The following is a 16,459-nucleotide window of genomic DNA, read 5'->3' on the forward strand; positions in this document are numbered from 1 at the left end:
TTGAGTTTGTACTGAAACTGTCATTTACAGTTTCATTCTTTTTGGTGATAGTTGTTCATGCTGTGCTATCAGAGGAGAGCCTTCGCAAGGTTAATAGTCATGACTGACTGATGGAAACTAGTGTGTTTCCTAGTGAGGTGGCACAGTGTAAACCACTGGGCTCTCATTTGGAAGAGCTGGGGTTGAATTTAGTCTGACCATACAGATATAAATTGTGCATGGTTTCTCTAAATAATTTAAGGTAAATCTCAGGTTAAATCCTGTGAAAAGGGCACTGCTAATTTTCTTCTAAGGCCAAGTGTGCACTCTGTATTTAATGAGTTCATTGTTCATATGATATTAAACCATAATCTTCCTTGCATCCTTTTTTATCTTTGTAAAAACATGAGCTATGATTGATTTAACTTTGTTGTTTGCATCCAATGGGAAATTTAAAAGATTAAAATAACTGTTAATTTTAAGAGTTCACAGCAGTATTGTGTGTAAGAAATTTGTTTTAAGTAATACGTTTCATGTGACACAAATTTCTCATGAAAAAACAAATGTCTTTGATAGGTTGCAACATTCCGGAAGACAAGGCATGAAAACCTGGTTCTTTTTATGGGTGCTTGTATGAAGCCACCACGACTTGCCATAGTGACAAGTATGTGTAAAGGAATGACGCTGTATACACACATACATTTGCGTAAAGACAAGTTCAATATGAACAAAACCACTATTGTTGCTCAGCAGATATCTCAGGTAATTAAAATTATTGTTTCACTAGGTTAAGATACATGTTCTGAATGTGTCTCATCCATGAGGAATAAAATTCCCTGCTTGTTTCACCATTATCAATGACAAATACTTATTCTACATTTGCTTCTACAACAGTTTTCACTTTATACTTTCATTAGCATATTATGCCACATATATTGAACTATTTCCTGTTATCCTCTATCGTACTAGGATAAGAATTATATAGAAAGTCCTCATTTTTCCAGTAATGCAGCAAACAAAATTTTTTGTTTATAGTTCAGTATGTTGCAAGAGCTGAAAACGTGGGGCTTCTGTTCTAGCAATGAATGCTTGTGTGCAGTATAATGACAGTGACTATCAGTTCCTCATGAAATGTGACTTCTTCCAGATTTATCTTTTGGAAGTCCTTCTGATAGTAGCCTCAAAGCCATCCTGCCCCTCACAGTCTATTGCTTACCATAAACTCATCACAGACCATTGCTTAAATATCTACCAAATAATAATAATAATAATAATAATAATAATAATAATAATAATAATAAAACCCGTGGAGGCCTGGGAAAAGAATAGGCCTCCGGTATGTTCTGCCAGTCGTAAAAGGCGACGAAAAAAACAAACCACTAATAGGGCTAACCCCCTTTTTAGTGTGATTAGTTGGTTCAGGACAGAACTAACGAAGCCTCGGACAAGCGCTGTCATGGTCGGGGACGATGCTTGAACCCTACACCCGTCCACAGTGGTAACGACACTGCTAGCCACACGGAAAATGATTTAAATCCAAATAGAGGTGTTCTGCAGGACATGCTTCCTGCAACCACCCTAGAAGGAAAACAAAGACAGAGGATGAGATGGTCTGATGAAGTTAACCGACACCTCATGTTCTGTTATTACCAAGCAACAAACTTAGGAACCAACACAACTGGATACAGATCACAAGTATACACAACATTTATTACCAGATACCCAGAATTAAATTTTTTAACAGAACAACGATTAGCTGATCAGATCCGTGTAATAATAAAAAATAACAGGATACCCCAGGCAGAATTAGAAAACATCAAACAACAAGTACAACAAATACTGGAACAAAATAATGTGCAATCAGAAGAAGAAGAAAATACAGTAATGGACTCGAACATCCCAGAGCAAACAAACCGAGAACAACACACATCAATTAAACAATCAGAGGAAAACGAAATCTTAAGACAGCCACTAGAACAAGCACAAATAGAACACGAAGTGACACACATGTTAGATATAGAAGAGAAATTTCAGCTGACGTATATAGAATACAAAGACACAAATACAGACATTAGACCATTCTTGCATAGACCACCAAATAACCCACAAGTCAAAACAACAATAATAACTATCAACACAATCGTACACAACAAAATAAATGAAAACACAACTATGGAAGAGTTACAACTACTGGTTTATGTAGGAGCACTCACTACACTAAATATACACACTAGGCAGAGATCAGAACCAACCAACACACAGAAGAAACCCACAAAACCAGCAATATCAACACAGGCTACAGGTCGGAAGAGAAAAACTGAGAAGAGTCATCGGACAGCTAACACAATTTATAAGAAATGAAATATCAGACAAAAAACGCAAAAGGTTAGGTAAAATCTCACAACAAGAAGCAATAGAGCAATTAGATGAAAATAAGCAAAAATTACAAGCATTGGCCAAACGACTTAGAAGATACAAAAAAAATGAAAATAGAAGGAAACAAAACCAAACATTCAACACAAGCCAAAACAGATTTTACCAGACAATAGATAACACACTCATTAAAATAGACAATCCACCAAACATAACAGACATGGAACACTTCTGGAGCAACATATGGTCAAACCCGGTGAAACATAACAGATATGCACGGTGGATACAAGCAGAAACACACATACAAGATGATACCGCAAATGCCTGAAGTGATAATTTTGCAACATGAAGTCACCCGAGCAATTAATTCTACACACAATTGGAAAGCCCCTGGGAAAGATAAAATAGCAAATTTCTGGCTAAAGAAGTTCACCTCAACACATTCACATCTAACTAAATTATTTAATATAATAGAGGGAAACATTCCACGTGGGAAAAATATATCTAAAAAGAAAGATGATGAGACTTACCAAACAAAAGCGCTGGCAGGTCGATAGACACACAAACATACACACAAAATTCAAGCTTTCGCAACAAACAGTTGCTTCATCAGGAAAGAGGGAAGGAGAGGGAAAGACGAAAGGATGTGGGTTTTAAGGGAGAGGGTAAGGAGTCATCCCAATCACGCATCCAACACATGGCTAAGAAAAGGCAATATATACAGTGAGACGGAAGGATTCATGATTGCAATACAGGATCAAACAATAAACACCAGATGTTACAGCAAGCATATTATTAAAGATCCCAATACCACAACAGATAAATGCAGACTTTGCAAACAACAAATAGAAACAGTAGATCACATAACAAGCGGGTGTACAATCCTAGCAAATACAGAATACCCCAGAAGACATGACAATGTAGCAAAAATAATACATCAGCAACTTGCCATACAACATAAACTTACAAAACAACACATTCTCACATACAAGTATGCACCACAAAATGTACTGGAGAATGATGAATACCAATTATACTGGAACAGAACCATTATAATTGATAAAACACCACCACATAACAAACTTGACATCATACTCACCAATAAAAAGAAGAAATTAACACAACTAATCGAAATATCCATACCCAATACAACAAATATACAAAATAAAACAGGAGAAAAAATTGCAAAATACATCCAACTGGCTGAGGAAGTCAAGGACATGTGGCATCAGGATAAAGTTGACATTATACCGATTATACTATCAACTACAGGAGTTATACCACACAGTATCCACCAGTACATCAAAGCAATGCAGCTACATCCAAACTTATATATACAACTACAGAAGTCTGTAATTATTGATACTTGTTCAATTACCCGAAAGTAACATATATCGTATAGTTAAAAGGAAGTCACGCTTGATCAAGGTCTGCGTCACTTTCCATTTTTAACCACACATAATGTCTGAGAAAGGAAAGAAAGAATAATAATAGTCAGATAGGTATGTGGTGTAAATAGTGGTATATATTCTGTGAACATTCAGTATATTCACAAACAAAAGCATACAAGAACATTGAGTCCAGAAGATAGCAAAAACATTAAACCTAAGACATTGCATGCAGCAAAGGTAAAAATGTGTGGCAGAGGGGTTATGTGTACATATTTGATAATTTCACAACACACAAAAACAAAATACAGAAAAAGACCAAAGTCAAAGGTGAATACTTTGTGACCAAAGGTATTGATCTTGGAGTTGTTAACTGCTTTCAACCATGCTTGAATATCCTGTTTTTATTCAGAATGTAGGTGGCAGGCAGCAATGCTGAAGTCAAAGACAGTTTCAATGCCTGTCTGATACAGAAAGTCTTAAGACAGTAGGATGTGCATGTTTAGGTGGCTGTTGAGGATAGTTTGTAGGCACTCAACTGCTACCATGGATGCGCTAGCTGTTGTGGTGCAGATTCCACCTGAATTTTGTTTGATGTTGTGTGAATATGTTACTGTATGGACATCACTTTGTCTGACGTGCAGTCTGTCATGCCTAACTGGGATCACAATTATAACTTGGGTAACTGCACGGTTAGGTACACTTTGCAGTATGTTGGCCAAAATATCTGTGGTACCAGCATACCCTGAGGGCATTGTTCCTGTTCGCCATTGTCTCATGGCTGTGACATCAGATTGAACTGGGTCTGGGGTTGACTATCAGTGCCCCGTCATTACTGCTACATACACACCTACGTTGCCACCACGTAGGATTTCCTCGGGAGCACTTGACAAGTGGTGTTGCGTGGTGGCTACTCAATCTGAAGGTGTCACCTTGGGGGAGCTTGGCAGGAATCAGACAGGTTCATCTGGCAGTGTGTCAATGCTGCTATGGCAACTGTCTGGGAGATTTGTACTTAACATAGAAATTGAATTGTTGGTGACCTGAAGCAGTTTGTTGGGCAGTTTATCACTGTATACTGTGAATACTGTTTGTACCTAATGTCAGTAGTTGTTGCTGCCAAATGAGTAGCAACAAATCATCAGACACTGTGGAGGTGTCTACTAAATTAAGTAGATAGCTCCAGAACTCTGATGGGATTTTGTCATCACATTTTTTATGGTATATAACTTGTCTGATCCTGAGATTGGTGGATTTTGTACAGTGAGAAATCAACTCGTTTTTTACTCTGTTGTAATGTTTGAAACTAATGCTGTTGTTTGGTGGTCCAAATTACTGATCACCGAAGAAAATTATTTGGTGTTATCAGTAACTTGTCAATGGAATACATTTTCCATTACTGTGAGCCAAGTTTGCAGTTGGGTGGGCCTAAACAGCAATGTACGTAATTGCAGAGGCAGTGCAGATAAGCTACTGTGTCCAGCGGGCGAGTATGGCTAAACTGTTCGCCGGTACTGCTAAAGTTTCTTAGCCTGATATAATCACACCTTCAGTTTTTCTGGGAAATTCACTGTACCCTAGTGTGGGACAGGCTCTGTCGCCTGCGTTCACGGCTCTGTTATAGAGTTCATTGTTACATATGGCTGTGGCATGCAAGGAATGACAGAGTTTTTAAGTTAAAGTTAACATCATCTTCCACTTTTGTAAGCATGTTTATTGCACTGTGGTGTGGAGCTGACCATGTGGCCTGATTTTGTGGAGTTGTTGCAGAATTAGTGCTGCATTTGTTTAGCTGCTCTTGGTTCAATTCAAAGTTGACAAAAGGGTCAGTTCCAAAACCTATATTTTGTCGTGGAATTTGTGTATCCTGTCAATGATGGTGTGGTATAGCTTGTCATTGTTATTCATTGTCTCAGTATGTATTTAACTGTTGTGATGTGAAGGATACTGAACAGAATAAAAGTTCTTAATCGGGGTTGGATAGGTAAACCATATAAATTAAGATTGTATCGTTAAAGAATTCAGATACAACAACATTCAGTCAAGAAGATAGCAAAAAGGCCTGAACTTACAAAGTTACAGCAAAGATCAAAAATGTGTCTCAGGGAGGCCATGTATACGTATCGATGATTTCACAGCACACGCAAAATACATCCCTGCTACAAAAATAACACAAGATGTGTTCTGTAAAAATGTTACTATCTTATTTATTAGTGTCCACCTCTGTAGTTTGTTAGTCCATCATTTTTGTGTGTTTAAAATTAGGGTGAAGTCTGTTATCACATAACAGTAACTTTTTATTGTCACATCTCCTTTATTTCAACGTAAAGGAGTTGCCCATCATCAGTTCTCATGTAAATCCTTAATGCTTTGTCATGTATCACATCATCTCTCTCTCTCTCTCTCTCTCATATATATATCTCCCATTTTTTAAAGTTCCTGATTGCTGCCTATTTTTGTATTCTCTAATGTTGCCCTAGTCTGAACATACCTATATTATATTTTCACTTTAATTATTTCCAGTCCCTTGCCTGAATGAACTGTTTAGTAAGTGCCATAAATGTGTTGTTATTCTGATGTATTAAATGTTATCAGTATTTTTTGTCTTTATCATCATCTTTATAACTAAGAGTCTTAAATTTGTAGAGAATGTGATTGTAAAATTTATCATTTAGTTCATGCAATACTGTGTGTTCAGCGAATTTAAGGGGGAAGTTTTGTTACATATGAGAGTGAAAGTCATAGCACTAACATACCTTGGAAATAAATATATTGAATAAACAAATATTTTAGTGTGTATCCAAATTAACAATAGTATTGAGAGAACTGCTGTGAATAAGAGTTTAAATTTCTGCAGTGTATTTAAGATAGAATATTGAAATTTCACAGTTGAAAGTTCTCGGAGCATTTATTTATCTGCTTATTCCTCTCAGGGAATGGGATACCTTCATGCAAGAGGCATCATTCACAAAGATCTGAAGAGCAAGAATATATTCTTAGAAAATGGGAAGGTTGTGATCACTGACTTTGGCTTGTTCAGTGTTACAAAGCTGTGCTATGGAAATAGGTAATGTACTCACTATTTTGTTAACTTATGTTATTACACAGTTCTGTGGTTGTGTTTTCCAAATAATGTAATGACCAATGAAGTATCTGGTACCAGTAACATAAGAGGCAATGTCTTAAACCCTCTAACTGGGAATCCGAATGGCTATTCGTGGGCGGTGAATGTCTCCACTGAAGGCAATGAGACCATGTAATCGTCTGTTGCAGTCTCAGAGTGTATTTCTCTTCTGTCTGTTGATTATGGGCAACATTACCATCTCATCACGAGGCTGAGTGCACCCCGAAAAATGGCAACAGCGCATGGCGGCCTGGATGGTCACCCATCCAAGTGCCGACCACGCCCGACAGCGCTTAACTTCGGTGATCTCACGGGAACCGATGTATCCACTGCGGCAAGCCGTTGCCCACCCTTATTCCTGGTAATGAAATATCCAGGCAACTCCTATGACTACAGGAAAACTGCTACAAAGAAGGAAAAGATAGTCATGTCTGAAATAGAAGGAAAAGGTAGTAATATCTGAAATATCAAACTTTTTCTCAGTCCATACAATAAAAAGTATGTCACCTCATTATTGATGTATTTGTGCTGTGAAAACTACTCCTTTGCTTTTGGAGCAAACAATTTTAAGAACTAAAATGTTGTAAGTAAAGGGTTAAGTTAAAGAATAGACATGGAGAAAGGTGCCTTCATCATGCACAGCCAAAATTGTCGTTAACTATTTAAAGTGAACTTTGTAGGAGAGGCTGCTCCAGCTCATGAGCGCTGTGCTGAGGTGTGGAGTGCTCCTTCCTCCACAGATTGTCACTCACTGTGAACAGTCAGGTGGGCTGGTGGCATGGCAACCCTCTTGATTTGCCTTATGCTGCTTGCACGATCACCAACATAGTGCTCTTAGCAGCTGCAGCATAGCGACATGCTACCTTGGGGAAATAGGAAGTTAAGAAAATAAAAAAGAAGCATCTGTTTTTAAAAGTAATTGCACACACTTACTGGTGTCTAAAATTAGATTTACTCTTTTTTTCCATAACAACAATGGATATGCCAGGTGTTAGTATTCAGTGTTAATGTGGAGGATGGCCTTCATTGTTGCACCCTGAAGAAAAAAATTTTCTTTGATTTTTATTCTTTCATTGCTGAAAAAATTGCTCACAATAATACATAGATCCAAATGTGCACAGATCTGTGCAGTATTTCTGTGGAGCTTGGGAAATGTTTTTTTGCTGCAATGAATGAAACCATTGTGATAATTTCAGAATTTTGTAGTGTATATCTTTCATGATAGTTGAATTTTGCAAAATGATAATTTCCATGTAGTGGAGTGATAATGGCAACTCATTCAGTGAAATTGAGAAAGCAGTGCTGAACAATTTAATTTCCATTTCAGAGATGACGATCTCTCAGATTATTAGCTGCAGGTAAACCTTTCGGGATGTGAGGTCATGGTCCATGAAACTCGGTTTGTCATTTCGGAGGAGCACCTCTGAGTATGTCCTGCACAGTCCTGGATGAAACGTCAGGAACAGAAGAGTTTCTTGGACCATGACCTCACATCCCAAAAGGTTTACCAGCAGCTATGTCATCCGGTTGGGAAAGCCTTCATTCTATCTCAGATTCTTGTTTTAAAGACGTGATGAGCTGATTTATCTGGGCTTGATAATCACTGAAACTGATACCTTCAGCCAGATGTGAAGAGTGTTACAATTCCATATCCCGTGTCCACGAACACTGTGATTTGGTCATGCACGTCAAGTATTAGTTGCTCTTTGCCGTGCAGTGACAGATTTAAATTATCTGTTGTATAGTTGTGTTGGCTAAGAACACTAGATATGTTGTCCATTTTAAATCTTTCAGACAACACACTTCTTCCCCTTTCATTTTGAGAGAGAGATTTGCTTACAAATGGCAAAGAAAACATCAAGAACTCTGTGCCCAGCTAAATCGACAACCTGTGCAGTGGTAAAGTATGATCCCATACTCCACTTGCATGTCTTTCAAGAGTCCTTTGAATTGGCAGCGATTTGAACTATGATGCCACACAAAATTTACGCACTTGACCATAATTTTCATTACACCACCTAGCTCCACTTTTTCAGCATACAATGCCTCTTGGTGAATGAAACAGTGAACAGTCAATGTGTCTTTCCCAAATTCGTTCTTGAGGTTAGTTTTCAAACAAGAAACAAAACCTTGATGACAGTTGATCATTTGTGGTGCACCGTGTATGGCTACAGAATGAAGCTTATACTAAGGCACATTCATATGGTCCACTGATTCACATACAGTTTCAGAAATGTCAAGTCCTGTTGGACGTAATCCGGCAGTACCACATCCAAGAGTTTCTCCTGTACGTGCAGTTTCGTATCTACACAATGCACAAATACTTAAAGTACAGCACAGTTACATATATCTGTGTTGTCATCAAGTGCTTGCAAAAATGCAACAAAGTTCTTGGATTTTTTCCTGAGCCGTGTTTCTGACTTCGCTATGACATCCAGGATTGGACAAGACACTCTTTGCTTTGAAAGACAATCTCCTTCAGTTGGCTGCAGCTCCATTGGAAACAAACATTGTACTCCTGCTTCCAGACATCATTTTGGAGAGATCCTATAGAAAACAGCTTGCCACTTATTGCTATCATGTGAACAACTTCGTAGGTTTCTCGACCTGCTACCTCAGTTCCGTTTTCTACCATGTCATTCAACTGAATAGTATGAATGCTTTACATCATGAAGTATGTTAAGTATTTCTGTAACATCTGTCCTGAGAATTCTTTTTTAGACTTAGGTCTCCTGGTATGTTGTTCTTAAGTTTGGCTGCTAGTTCTCTGCTTGCTTCACCTTCTGTCTGCTCATAATGCACTGCTTAAAGACATGTAAAATGATGCTGTATGTTGTATTTCTTCTTCTTTTCTTTTAGTGTTCAACCATGAGGTTGGTTTGCAGCAGAGCGCTATTCCTCTCTTCTGTCTGCCTTCCTCTTCATTTCCACGTATATCTTACATCCAACGTCATTCATGATCTGTTACATGTATGATATCTTTGGTCGCCCCCGCCGATTCCTTTCCTCAATAGCTCCTTCTGCTATTGTTCCAATGATGTTGTGTCGTAGGATGTGCCCTACAAGTTTGTCTCTTCTTGTTTGGATGTGCCTCCACAAAGATCTGGTTTCCTGTACTCTTCTAAGCACCTCATTTCATATCAGCACACACTCCGCTGCAGAGAGAAAATCTCATTCTGGAAACATTCCCCAGGCTGTGGCTAAGCCATGTCTCCGCAATATCCTTTCTTTCAGGAGTGGTAGTTCTGCTAGGTTCGCAGGAGAGCTTCTGTTAAGTTTGAAATGTAGGAGACGAGGTACTGGCAGAAGTAAAGCTGTGAGGACGGGGCGTGAATCGTGCTTGGGTAGCTCAGTTGGTAGAGCACTTGCCCGCGAAAGGCAAAGGTCCCGAGTTCGAGTCTCGGTCCGGCGCACAGTTTTAATCTGCCAGGAGGTTTCGTATCAGCGCACACTCCGCTGCAGAGTGAAAATCTTATACTGGAACCTCTTCATTTGTTACTTTGTCTCTCCAGCTGATCTCTTTTTAGCAGAATTAAATACTTTGACATACAAGGCACTGCAGATGCCCATCCCTCTCAATAAATACAAATGTTTCCTCCAATTTAGGGACTGGACTTCTGTGGCTAACCATAGCTGCCATTGAACACTGATTGTTGCATCAGTTGCGGCTTAATGCAGTCAGTGATCAGAGTATTTACTTTTCCTCACCACATGGGCTCCAAGTCACAGCAGTGAGCGCTCCAGTGGGGCTGCTCCTCCCTGGGACGCTGTTGAAGCAACCTTTTGGAAGAGGTAGCATAAATATACAAGGTGTACAACTTTGCTTCCGCTGTTTGCCGATAGGTGGCGACAACAGTAAGTAGCGGTCAAAAGAAACAGATCGCAAATGCCGGGCCTCGGTCAATGCAACCTCATTCAAACATTAGTCGATTTGTGCCTGCATCATAAAGGTGCTCTTGATTGAAAATGTCAGTTTACGAGCCTAATTCTCATCATTTGCAGGTGGTGTTACTGTTTTGTTTCAGTATGAAGAAAACAGCGGCTGAGTCTCATTGAATGCTCTCAAGTATGTCTGGTAAGGACGCTATTAGTGAAAGAACCTGTTGTGAGTGGTTTCAACGCTTCAAGAACAGTGATTTTAATGTCATAGACCGGCATAGTGGTGGAAGAGAGAATGTTTTTGAAGATGCAGAATTGGAGACATTGCTGAGTGAAGACTTGCATCAAACTCGGGAAGAATTGGCATGATTAGTGGGAATAACACAGCAAGCCATTTCAAAACGTCTCAAGGCTATGGGCATGATTCAGAAAGAAGGAACTTGGGTCCCATGTGAGCATAACCAAGAGATGTTAAACGGCATTTGTATGTTTGTGAACAGTTGCTTCAGAGGCAAAAACACAAGGGATTTCTACATCGCATTGTGACCGGGGATGAAAAATGAGTTCATTACGATAACCCTAAACACAAAAAATCATGGGGATATCCCAGCCATGCTTCCACGTTGATGGCCAAACCGAATATTCACGGCTCCAAGATCACGTTCTGCATTTGGTGAGACCAGCTCGGCGTCATGTACTATGAGGTGTTAAAACCAAGTGAAACAATCACAGGTGCTCGTTATCGAATGCAATTAATGTGTATGAGCAAGAGTATTAAAAGATAAATGGCCGCAATACAGCAAGAGGCACGATAAAGTGATTTTGTAGTACGACAATGCTCGACCCCATGTTGCAAAAGAGGTCAAAACATACTTGAAAACGTTAAAATGGGAAGTCCTACCCCACCCGCCATGTTCTCCAGACATTGCTCCCTCTGACTATCACCTGTTTAGATCAGTGGCGCTTGGCCTGGCTGACCGACACTTCCAATCTCGTGAAGAAGTCACAAATTGCATCGATTTGTGGATCACTTGAAAAGATAAACAATTTTTTCGACGCAGGCTTCGTACACTACCCAAAAGATGGAGAAGGTAGTGGCCAGTGATGGAAAATACTTTGAATGATATATGTGTAACCAATTTGTTTAATTAAAGCCTCAAATATTGGGGTAAAAATGGTGGAAGCAAAGTTGTACACCTTGTACATACGCATTGAGAGTCACGGGGTCAAAGGAAGACAAAAGGAGAAAATAATTACTGACCGAGAAGGAAGGGAAGAAGAAGCCAAATATGGGACATGAGAAAGAGAAAGGAGAGAGACAGACAGTGGGTGTGATTTGTAAGTGGAAAATTAAATAGAAAGGAATAGAGTTAAACGGTGGCAGGCAATATTGATATATTGTGCTTAGATTTGGAGATAAGGGTGTAGGATTAAGTAGTTCAAGTAGCATGTGTTGAGTATATGGCAAAATGGAAGCTAACGCACAAAGAATTTGAGTAAATAAGGAGGATATTTAGATGAGATCCGAAGTGCAAATGTTAGCAAATGCAGGATGAATGTCTCCCGCACCACCCATGTTTGCAGCCTTTCCACCATTGAATGAACAGCATGAAGATCGGGATGCTCACCATCAACAGCTGCACTTAGTTTTTTTGCTTGTCAAGTTTCTGATACAAAAAAGACAAAAGACCATATTCTTATCAGGGAATTCTGAACTTTATCACCTAATACAAAAATTAGAGCCATTAACAAATCTGACGGGATTTGAGTTGCCTAGAATTTTTTCTTCATTGCAAGAACATGTCTTGATGAAGAGAAACATTATTGCAGCCAGGTTAGAATTTTGGCAACAAGGAAAGGTCCGCAATCAATCATATGCAGACAAGGTTGTTGACATACATGGTTTAAGTAGGAATTGCAGTTTTAAATATTTGTGCGTGCAGAATCATGCACTCTCTCTAATCAGGAATGTGGTACTGCATCTTACACCTGACACTGAACTGAGAAACCACACATAGTAGAAACCAGACCTGTGCCTAGTGGAAATATTGTGGATAGTTCAATCCCTTGAGTCTGCCCATGGTTTCTTTATGATGCAAGATGATATCATAATAGTCAGCTCTTCAGTACCGGTTATCCAATACAGTGGAGCCACTACCTGCTTATAAACAATCATGCCAACATGTGTGGCTGTGTCAGCAGCAGAGCCATTAGCAGCAGAGCCATTCTCCAGGTGTAAACATTGTTTCAGTTGCCACATACACAGCATGTACCTGCGTTGGCACATAACATGCCGTGGATGTGGAATAAAAGGGCACTTTTAAGAGATTTGCTTTAGCAGTTGTAATGTAGATATGTCCCAACCTGTTGAAGTGCACCAAGTGTGTATAAAGGCTATGGAAGTGCCGACTTCTCAGGATGAAATGTAGCAAATTTACTTAGACGTGTTCACAGGCAGGTACTCTGTGACATTACATCTGGACACTGCCGCTTCTGCGTCCTTGCTATATCAATCTTCTTAACATAATTTTAGGGATGCCTCCTTTGCAGGCAGACAAGACAAACCTGTGGTCCTGTGGACATCATTAGATACCCTTGCTAGGAAACCTTCCAGTTTTACTTACAAAAAGTCACTTTTCCAGTAAATTTTCTGATGGTGGCTGATGCCAAAGTGGACAATATTTTGGAGTCACACCTTTTTCATGCTTTTAGAATCAATATTCGTGAAACAGCAAAAGGAATAAAATGCACCCTGTGCAAGTGTTCTATCAGGTAGACTTGGGTCAATGGACTAGATTGGAACAAGTGGTAGATTTTGTTGTGGCTACCACTCACATGGAAATGATGCCTGACACTGCATATAACATGCACTGGGGTCTTCTAATAATTTGCAGGGCCATCCAGACTGAAGTCTGCAGCATGTCAGAGTGGCTTCATGGCTGTCAATCACCTCACCCTCTTGCATATTTTTAATCCATCACCAATGCATCTCTTCACTGAGGCCACTGTCTTCAAGGTGGGCACTTGGCTGTGGGCACAGAAATTTGGGCACCACCCAACCTGGATCTGCAGGGTCATCACAGGCATCTAGAGCTAACATCGTATAAGAGAGCCCTCAACTACCCGGCAAACAGATGGATGTTGCTGCAGTCATGAGCTCTTATCAGTTAATTAAAGAACCAGCTTAAGAACACAGTTTAGGCCATTCAAATTTCCAAAATTTATTTGCATTATTTTCTGTAGAATATGTATGCATACAGTTTGAAAATTCATTTGAAAAGCTCGCAGTTCTAAATGAATGACATCCCTGAAAGGAAGGTGGAATGTCATTCGTGCAAAATCAGGTTTCACAATTTAAATGAAACTGTGGTGAAGGAAAAGGGGCCAGCTTGTGATGTTGGTCCCCATATTGAAGTTTTGGTTGTAGTGACAGACTGATGTGTAGTCTAGCACTAATTGTAGGGTAGGTTGGGAGGTGATACTTTTGGTTGCGAGTTGATAAAGCCAACGAATGTAAATGCTAAATAAAGGTTGTGATAACAGATTGACTTGTTGCATTACCTAATGTTTATGTTCGTGCCATATGTAATGCAGTTTGCCATTTTATGAACCTTTCATCAACAAAATTAAAATTGGAAGATTAATTCAGAGAACATTATTAGATCATGAACATAATTCAGGTATTTTGATGCATATTACTTAAATATGTATGGGATTGTGTATGTACAGTATGTACAGTGTGGCTTTTACCTTAAAAGGAAATGTTAAAGTGCAATGTAGATGAAAATATTCATGTATTTTGCAGTTGTTTTGAGAAGTAGCTTTGTTTCAAGACCTGTATTTGGGTATTTGTAAAGTAATTCAGATTCTTCTAATCCAAACATATCTATTACATTCTCTGTGCCTGCAGTATACTGCAGTGTTGAATATTCTACCTCCTGAGAAATTTGTTTCGATTGCAGTGTTGTATTCTGTATTGATGCCTTGCACATGCAGAGCTTGTATAGTTATATCACTGTAATTTTCAAATATTAAATGCTCATCGTTTCACGATGTTAATTTAAGCATTTGATACCACCATCATCAAAATAGTGGACATAAATGACTCTTCGACTGCAACATGCATGCTTGTTGTTGTTGTGGTGGTGGTGGTGTTGGTGGTGGTGGTGGTGGTGGTCGTCGTCTTCAGTCCTGAGACGCTACTCTATCCTGTGCAAGCTTCTTCATCTCCCAGTACGTACTGCAACCTACATCTTTTAGAATGTACTTAGTGTATTCATCTCTTGGTCTCCCTCTATGATTTCTACCCTCCAGTACTAAGTTGGCGATCCCTTGATGCGTCAGAACATGTCCTACCAACCGATCCCTTCTTCTAGTCAAGTTGTGCCACAAAGTCTCTTCTCCCCAATTCTATTCAATACCTCCTCAATTGTTATGTGATCTACCCGTCTAATCTTCAGCATTCTTCTGTAGCACCACATTTCGAAAGCTTCTATTCTCTTCTTGTCCAAACTATTCATCGACAAGGTTTCACTTCCATACATGGCTACACTTCACACAAATACTTTCGGAAATGACTTCCTGACACTGACATCTATACACGATGTTAACAAATTTCTCTTCTTCAGAAATGCTTTCCTTGCCATTGCCAGTATACATTTTATATCCTCTCTACTTCGACCATCATCAGTTATTTTGCTCCCCAAATAGCAAAACTCCTCTACTACTTTAAGTGTCTCATTTCCTAATCTAATTCCCTCAGCATCACCCACTTAATTCGACTACATTCCATATCCTCGTTTTGCTTTTGTTGATGTTCATCTTATATCCTCCTTTCAAGACACTGTACATTCCGTTCAACTGTTCTTCAGAGTCCTTTGCTGTCTCTGACAGAATTACAATGTCATTGGTGACCATCATAGTTTTTATTTCTTCTCCATGGATTTTAACACCTACTCCGAATTTTTCTTTTGTTTCCTTTACTGCTTGCTCAATACACAGATGGAATGACATCGGGGAGAGGCTACAACCCTGTCTCACCCTTCCCAACCACTGCTTCCCTTTCATGTCCCTCGACTCTTATAACTGTCATCTGGTGTCTGTACAAATTGTAAGTAGCTTTTCGCTCCCTGTATTTTACCCCTGCCACCTTCAGAATTTGAAAGAGAGTATTCCAGTCGACATTGTCAAAAGCTTTCTCTAAGTCTGCAAATGCTAGAAACGTAGGGTTGTCTTTCCTTAATTTATCTTCTAAGATAAGTTGTAGGGTCAGTATTGCCTCACATGTTTCAACATTTCTACGTAATCCAAACTGATCTTCCCTGAGGTCGGCTTCTACCAGTTTATCCATTCGTCTGTAAAGAATACACATTAGTATTTTGCAGCCGTGACTTATTAAACTGATAGTTCGGTAATTTTCACATCTGTCAACACCTGTTTTCTTTGGGATTGGAATTATTATATTCTTCTTGAAGTCTGAGGGTATTTCGCCTGTCTCATACACAGGGTGTATACGGCCCGGGAGATCTGGGAAAAACCCGGGAATTTTTTCATTCGGGATAAATCCGGGAAAAACTCGGGAATTTTTTAGAATTCTGGGATTTTTCATTGTTTCAGATTTCAGTTAAATTTTTTTAGGTTTGACGTGTAAGATCTGATACGCTGACGAAGAACTTGAGCCCACTACTGCTGAATAATACTGCAGCGATGAAACATA

The 16,459-nt window shown here is 39.3% G+C and overlaps 1 protein-coding gene and 1 non-coding gene across 2 annotated transcripts in view; both read left to right on the forward strand.

The window, feature by feature from the left end:
- LOC126167960 (kinase suppressor of Ras 2) overlaps positions 1-16,459 on the forward strand; it is a 166,783-nt gene that overhangs the window by 109,738 nt on the left and 40,586 nt on the right. Inside the window, exons 13-14 of the mRNA XM_049920519.1 lie at positions 556-741; positions 6,674-6,807. Of these exons, the coding sequence (XP_049776476.1) occupies positions 556-741; positions 6,674-6,807 (320 nt within the window). The remainder of the gene's footprint in view (positions 1-555; positions 742-6,673; positions 6,808-16,459) is intronic.
- Trnas-cga (transfer RNA serine (anticodon CGA)) lies at positions 10,203-10,277 on the forward strand. The gene has a single exon. It is a non-coding gene; the product is annotated as a tRNA-Ser (tRNA).

Source organism: Schistocerca cancellata, chromosome 1, assembly GCF_023864275.1.
Source record: "Schistocerca cancellata isolate TAMUIC-IGC-003103 chromosome 1, iqSchCanc2.1, whole genome shotgun sequence".
Taxonomy (NCBI): Eukaryota; Metazoa; Arthropoda; class Insecta; order Orthoptera; family Acrididae; genus Schistocerca; species Schistocerca cancellata.